An 8,001-nucleotide genomic window follows, 5' to 3' on the forward strand; every position below is an offset into this window, starting at 1 on the left:
TACTCATCTACCACATGTGGCCATAGTGACCTAAATGGCATGCCATGTTAACCTGAAGGAAATCTGAGAGCTGGCAGTGGATGGAGAATAAGATTTCAACTCAGGATCCACTGATAAGTGTCCAGTGAGAAACAGATCCTCCAGCTCTGGCTATCTGGATTGAAATCCAGACTCCACTGTTTAATTGGGTTGTTGTGAGATCTGGGACAAGTTACTCTTTAATTCTTGGTTCCTACCCGAGAACTGAGGATAAAGCCCCAAGCCTCGTGCTTGGTGAGCACAGGATCTGTTGGTACCATATGGACATTTTCCTGCATTTCTCATCGTCCTTCACAGACATCTTTTCTTTTCAGAGTATGAATTCCCAAATACATCCCATCACTTCCCATCTTTGTGTCTTTACTAAGACACAAGCCCCAGCTAGGACCTCAGAGTCCCACCTTCATCTTGCATTCTTTTCAACGTTGATGGTCCAACTTGTCTCAGAGAAAAACAGGATTCTCCAAGAAAAAAACAGGGAATGGGGTCCAGAAGATGGCTTGATGGGTAAAGGCGCTTGCTGGCAAGTCAGTAGACCTCAGTTCAATACCTGGAACCCACATGGTGGGAGGAGAGAACCAATTCCCGAAAACCATGCTCTGACCCAAAAACTGTGCTCTGACCTACACACCTGCACACACGCATGCACACATGCACACTCGCAAGTTAAAACTAAAAAAGAAAAAAGAAAAACTAAGGGAAACCGCATTTGAAGGCACCGAGGGAGGAGTGGGCAGCTGGGACTTGGGACCCACAAGGCAAAGATCCTTTAAAGAAAAAAATTTTATTGGGGTGAGCCTCCCGCTCCTCACCAGGGTGAGCCTCCCGCTCCTCACCGGGTGAGCCTCCCATTCTGCATTGCTTTTTTTCTTGATGCATTTGCTACAGTAAAAGGAAGCAAGAAATCTAGGCCTATTCCATATTCATGGTCTCAGCGTTATCTTTTTCTCCCCCTCAAAGTAATTCATAGATTATTAAAAACTTGATCAGAAGATTAGCAGATTTGTATGTGTGTGTAAGTTAACAAGCTGCTTCTAAAATGACCATGAGGCCTCAGGACAAGCAGGGTAATCTTGAAGACATTCTACTAGACAAGGTTACAGCAAGACTTTCCTGGGTAAGAAGACGGAATGCCAGATGCCTCCTTGAGGGCCAGTGAAGAAGGGAGTCAGAATAAGAGGAAATAGAAGAAGATCACTGCAAACCCAAGAAGGAAATGAAAAGAAAAGAGCAGTGAGAGGACACAGAGTGAAAAAGAAGAGCCGCACACGCAGCCTCAGCTTGGTAGCTCCTTGCTGGGTGCTGGCTCCCTCAAAGATAAGCCAGTGGGAAGCTGGACAGTCATTTGTAATTTTAACTTCCAGTTCTATGATGATAAATTTCTTAAACCCTTTGCTATGAACATACTGGCCATTTGGATCTACCCTTTTAAAAATTCTATTACATGTGTTTCTTGTTTTTAAGATATTGAATTTGTATGTTACTGTCAATCGCCGATCTTTTCTCTACCTTATTTGAAATGAAATATTTGATTTTTAAACAAATTTTAAAAGTTATTATTATTGCATGTGTGTGTGTATGTGTGTTTGTGTGTGTGTGTGTATGACAGTATGGTTGTGCACATGCCAAGGAGATTTGTGGTGGTCTGAGGACAACGCTTAAGAGTTAGTTCTCCCTTTCTCCCTGGGATCAAATTCAGGTCAACAGGCCTGTGTGCCAAGTGTTTTCACCACTGACTCACCTTGCTAGCTTGAAACATTTGAGTTTTACAGTGTCACACTCTCTCTCTCCTCTCCCTCTTCCTCTGCCTGCTCCCTTCCCCTGTCTTCCCCTCCCACCTCCTGTCCCACCTTCCTTCAAGCAGAGTCTTGTGTATCCTAGGCTGGCTCCGAACTTCTGATCTTTCTGCTTCCCACCTCCAGAGTGTTACAGAGTCTCAGGCATTTATCACAGCACCTAGTTTATGCAATACTTCATGCATGTTTACAAGCACTCTACCCACCAAGCTATATCCCAAGCCTCAGTTTTACGGTTTGTTTGCTAAAGATTCATTAATTTTTGTTTTATGAGTGTGCTGACTAATTTCATGTCAACTTGACACAGGTTAGAGTCATCTGAGAGAACCCCAGCTGAGAAAAGAACTCTGAAAGATTGGGATCTAGGCAAGCCTGTAGAGCGTTATTGTGATTAGTGATTGATGGGGGAGGGCTCAGCCCATTGTAGGTGGGGCCAGCCCTGGGCTGGTGGTCCCGGGTTCTAGAAGAAAGCAGGCTGGGCAAGCCATGATGAGTAAGCCAGTCAGCAGCACTCCTCCATGGCCTCTGCATCAGCTCCTGCTTCCAAGTTCCTGCCCCGCTCGAGTTCCTGTCCCGACTTTTTTTTGTTTGTTTTGTTTTGATAGTTTAATTTGATTTGCCTGAAATAACAAAAGCATTTCAAGGATCTTTCATTGTGTATTTGACGTCTGGTAATAAACAATCTACTAAGTTCTGAACAAAAGGTTATTAGCAAGTTTTCAAAAAAAAATTTAAAAATTAAACAGTTCTTTCAAAACCATTAAGTAGTAAATGTATTTAAGAAACTAATTAGGACAGATGCCATAACTTCATTAGAACACCACTGCTCATGTTTTTTTATTGTTGTTGCTGTTTTTTGTCTTGTTTCTTTTTTTTTTTTTTAAACAAAGCATTAGTGTTATCTTTTTGGCTGTTAGTATTAGTGATTTATCTACAATATTTAACAAGATAAATTGTAGGCAAAAATTTAGCACAGTTTCAATAGAAACACCCCTTTTTTATTTCCTGAAAATACAGCAGTATTTGAAGGACTGATTTTTCTCTGCATTAGTTATAAGGAAGCTTCCCATCTATGAAGAAGAACAAAAAAATGTATCTACAAACCTTGTAAACAGATCTGTATCATTTATAAACATAAATAATCCAAATTATTAACAGCCAACAGCAGAAATTAAAGTATTCATTCAATGATCCAGGGTTCTCTGTCTTGCCCAGCTTTACTCCTCCCTTTCTCCCATCAAGGACTGAGATAAACCGCAGCTCTGCTAATACACTGTCAGGACCATGCTAGGTACCACTGATGATCCACAGGTCACTTATGCCGAGCTGTTCATCTGTCAGTTCGTTTCTCCCATCCCCCCAAAAGCACCCTCAGTCTGGCAGAAAGCTTTGCATTTTTTTAAAAATAAATCTACATTTGTACAAGTGTGTCTTCTGTTGAAGTCCAAAGACAAGAAATACTGTCTTGTCCGTCACAATATGTGAAAAGACTCAGTTTCAGTTTGTTTCTTCACAATGCAGCGAGTGTGTTAACATTCAGCTTACAATCAGAGTGGTGTTTCCAAACTGTGTAGTGGGCTTCCTGGGGATGAAGAGGTAGCAGACTTGTTCGTCTCTACTGTAAGGTGAGTTCCGCTGTCAACAGCATTGTTATCTTTGTTAGGAGAGGGTGGAGGGCTGGAGTTGTGTTTTGTAGGAATGCCATCTTTAGCATCAGTGTTGTCAATAAGAGGGATGGGAGGCTCTGAATCTTCTATCCTAAACTTAGGGTGTGTCATAAAGTTGTGGATTGAACTTCTTAATTCTGGCTTTTCTAACCTTTCATATAAAGAACTACGAAATGCATTCACCACTCGAATCTGTGTTCGTATTCTGTTCAGACCTCTAAACCACAAGATCTGGCCACGCCGCAACTCCCTTTCGGCATGATCAATCTCTTCAACATTCCCTGCTAACTCCTTCTCAGGTATTTTTTCCTTTCGTGTTCCATGACCAGCTTCTTTTAGGAATTTTAAACGGCTAGTTGGAATTGTTGAAATAAGCTGGCCCCAGAGTAAGGTCCCCATTCCCAGGAATATTGACCACAGCCACTGTTCTATTGAAAGTTCTGAGCAGCTGAAAGGTTTCCCACCAAACTGCACAATTAGTATCTGGACCACAAAGGTGCCTAACACAATGGTACAGAAGATGGCATTACTAAAGATTCCTTCAAACACATTTCTTTCATCATGAATTTTCCGGGCATTTATTTCATTGAAAAGCTGCATCAGCACAAAGGTATTGAACACAATAGTGTAATGTTCGGAGGGGGGAGCGTGCAGAGGAGCATTCCTTCCACTGTCGATATCAAAAAACTTCTCTCCAGCAAATAAGAGTGTAAAAACCACTACGAGTTGATAGAATGCATGGCCCAAAATATTCTTCATCATTGTACGTGAGATGAGAGGCTTATTTCTACCATAAGGCTTCTGAAGCAGGAGTGATTCGGTAGGTGGTTCTGTTGCCAGGGCCAAGGAAGCCAGTGTGTCCATGATGAGGTTGACCCACAGCATCTGTACCGCCTTAAGTGGTGAATCTTGAGTAATACAAGCACCCGTGAAAGCAACAATCACTGCTCCTACATTAACAGTAAGCTGGAACTGAAGGAACTTTGAGATGCTGTCATAGACATTTCGTCCCCACATAACTGCTTTAACAATGCTTGTAAAGTTGTCGTCTGTGAGAATAATATCAGATGCTTCTTTAGCCACATCAGTTCCAGCAATGCCCATTGCAAATCCAACGTCTGCTTTCTTTAGTGCAGGCCCATCATTTGTACCATCACCAGTTACAGCCACAATCTGACGTTGCTCGGAGACAGTGCTGTCAATTATACCTTTAACCAGTGTATGTTTGTCAGTGGGAGAGGACCTTGCGAGGACTCGAAGCTTTGGCCAAATCTTGTCTATCCTCTCTTGTTCAATCTCTCCTTTCTCATTTCGTATTCTTCGGTTAAAATCTTTACCTTCTAAGCAAAGGAAATCTTCCCCTGGCTGTAAAATACCACATTTGGTAGCAATAGCACGAGCAGTATTAATATTGTCACCAGTGACCATGCGCACAGTAATTCCAGCTCTCTGACACTTCTTTATCGCCTCTGGTACCTCAGGCCTCACAGGATCTTCAATCCCCACAACAGCAATGCACGTAAGGCCAGTGATGACGTCATTCTCGTTATCCCACTCTGGTTCTGGCTCTCCCGCTGGAAAATCTCTGAACGCCAGACAGATGGTTCTCAGGCCTTCTGATGCCATTGGCTCAATCACAGTTTTCACAATATCATCACGGTCCCTGGGGCTGAATACTTTTGCCTCACCGTTAGCACTCAAGATTTTGAAACACTTTTTCAGCATTATCTCAGATGCGCCCTTGCTGAAGATGCGGTAACTTCCATCTGAATTTTTCAGGACTGTACTCATGGACTTCCTAACAGAATTGAAGGTGTAGACTTTGTACAATGCTTCTTCTGGTATTTCATTTCTAACATCTTGATAATCCTGTTTTAAATCCAAGAGAAATCCCAACAAGGCACAGTCTGTTTTATTACCCACACGACGAGGTAATCCACCCTCTTTCTCTGGCGGCAATATTTTTGATGTATAAGCACAATTCACAGAAATTCCTGTTACTAGATAGGACAGAATATTTGGAGGAATAGCTTCTGGTTCAGGAATCTTTTTGTAATGCTGTTCATTTATGTAAGCCTGAACAACTGTCATTCTGTTCATTGTCAATGTTCCCGTTTTATCTGAACAGATCGCTGTAGCGTTCCCCATGGTCTCGCAAGCATCCAGATGCCTCACTAAGTTATTATCCTTCATCATTTTCTTGACTGAGTAGGCCAACGAGATGGTGACCGCCAGCGGCAGACCTTCGGGCACTGCGACCACCAGAACCGTGACTCCAATAATGAAGAACTTCACAAGGTGCTGTATGTAGATCGGGGTGCACTCAGCAAGCCATGGTCTCCTCTGGACCCAGAAGGTATCAATCACAAAATATAATACCAGGATGATAACTGTGACGGTAGACATCAGTAGACCTGCTTTGCCAATCTGAACAGCCAGTTTTGTCAGTTTCCCTTGTAGAACGGACTTTTCTTTTTTTGGCAGATTTGCTTTCTTCTTGTCCTTTTCATCCCCTTCTTCGCTCTTCAAAGGCTGCATTTCCTTGGCTGCACCTTCTTCACTCTTCAAAGGCTGCATTTCCTTGGCTGCACCTTCTTCACTCTTCAAAGGCTGCATTTCCTTGGCTGCACCTTCTTCGCTCTTCAAAGGCTGCATTTCCTTGGCTGCACCGTCCTGGGCTTTTGCTTTGTTGCGATTCTCAATAGCTCCACCTTGTTTCTTGTTTTCCTTTTCTTTTTTCTTCTTACCTTTCTTTTCATGTTCTTCACCTCCAGCTCCCAGTAAGGTAAAGATAATTCCAGTTTGAGAATTCACACCTACAGCTGTAACTACCATTTTCCCAGAACCTTCCATGACATGAGTGCCCGACAGAAGTAAGGGATCCTTATCTAGAGACTTCTTAACATGATCGGATTCACCAGTCAACGAACTTTCATCAACTTTCAGGTCATTGCCTTGAATCAGTATGCCATCAGCCGGGAGGAGATCGCCATACTTCACTTGGGCGATGTCTCCAACCATAATGTCAGCTACAGGTATCTGGATGACTTGACCGCCCCTGATGACCGTGAACTTCTGTTCCTGTTCAATTCGACTTTGCAAACCTCGGAACTGCTTCTCCTTACTCCAGTCATTGAAGGCTGTCACTAACACCACACACACGACCGACAAGAGGATCGCGGCTCCTTCAATCCATCCGGTTTCACCTTCACCTTCTTCTTCCCTGACAGAAACTTCTCCACAAAGTTCAGCATCCCCTTCTGGAGGATGATAAAAAGAAAGGCCCAATGAGACTATGGCTGCAATTTCTAGTATAATTAAAGTGACATCTTGTAATGCTTCCCATACTAATTGAAGGAAGGTTTTTGACTTCTTAGGAGGTATGAAGTTCTTTCCAAACACTGCTTCTCTTCTTTCCAAATCTGCAGGATTTCCACTTAAACCTTCATTGGGAGATGTTTTCAACTTGGTGCAAATTCCATAGACATCTCCATAGCTTTCCTGTATCTTCTGTAATGCATCTGTGGACCTGAGCTCCATGAGAGCCCGCAGCTCTGCGAGTGTAATTCCAAAGTCTCCATCATGATTAGCTTCCTTCAAAGAGTTTTTCACACCACTATATGAAACTGAGTTGTCTGCTATGTCGCCCATTACAAGTATAATTTATTAGGAGGAAAATGTTTCCCAAGAGAATGAAATTTTCACTTGCTATATTCCCAAGATGAAAATCTTTTAAATATGAAAATCTTCCTTAAACCAAACACTCATTGTATGACTCTGTGAAGTAGTAGCAGCAGCAACAATTCCCAGAGAAGTATCCTGACCGCCGGCCCATGACTTGTTTCTTCCCCTCAATCCTGAGATGCATACATCTGGCATTCAGTGGGTGCCGGAGATCCGAACTCCTGTCCTTGTATGTCAAACACTTCACTCCCTCACTCACTCATCCCCCCAGCCGTGAAAATAACCCTGGCCCGCAGCGGAACCATTTTTCCGAGGGAAAGAATCAAGGAAGGATAGGCAGCAGCGTCGAAGGAGGCGGGGGAGGTGGGGGAGAGCAGGTGGGGGGCGGTCTCGGGACGTGCTCGCAAACCGGCTCGCTGGGCTCGGGGCGCCACGAGGGGCGCCACGCGGAGGTGCGGGTGCACCTCCAAGAGGAGGAGGAGGAGGCGGCTCCAGGAGGCGGCCTCGGAGCCCCGAGACTGTGGGGGGCGTCCAGCAGCCAGCGTCCAGCAGCCGGGGCTCCCTACTCATCCTGCCCCGACTTCCTTGGATGATTAACAGTGATATGGAAGTGGAAGCCAACTAAACCCTTTCCTCCTGAGGCTGGTTTGGTCCTGGTGTTTCATCCCAGCAATAGTAACCCTAACTACAACAACGTGCAGGAATGAATGTTTTATCTGAATGCCTGAGGAGGCTACAAGCGGTTGTTGGATCTCCCGGAACTGGAGCTACAGATGGTTGTGAGCTTCCGTAGGGGGATGAGGACTGAACCCCGG

At 44.0% G+C, this 8,001-nt stretch overlaps 1 protein-coding gene across 1 annotated transcript; it reads right to left on the bottom strand.

Moving 5' to 3' along the window:
- Window positions 1-2,811: 2,811 nt before the first annotated feature.
- Window positions 2,812-7,560, bottom strand: LOC131903630 (plasma membrane calcium-transporting ATPase 1-like). Its single transcript, XM_059254325.1, has one exon. The coding sequence runs from the start codon at window positions 7,151-7,153 to the stop codon at window positions 3,383-3,385; it is 3,771 nt and encodes a 1,256-aa protein (XP_059110308.1). The 5' UTR covers window positions 7,154-7,560; the 3' UTR covers window positions 2,812-3,382.
- Window positions 7,561-8,001: the final 441 nt, after the last annotated feature.

Source organism: Peromyscus eremicus, chromosome 2 (genome assembly GCF_949786415.1).
Source record: "Peromyscus eremicus chromosome 2, PerEre_H2_v1, whole genome shotgun sequence".
Lineage (NCBI taxonomy): Eukaryota > Metazoa > Chordata > Mammalia > Rodentia > Cricetidae > Peromyscus > Peromyscus eremicus.

Excerpts from the sequence above, each read along its gene's own strand:
- LOC131903630 (XM_059254325.1), bottom strand. The coding sequence starts at position 7,153 with ATGGGCGACATAGCAGACAACTCAGTTTCATATAGTGGTGTGAAAAAC.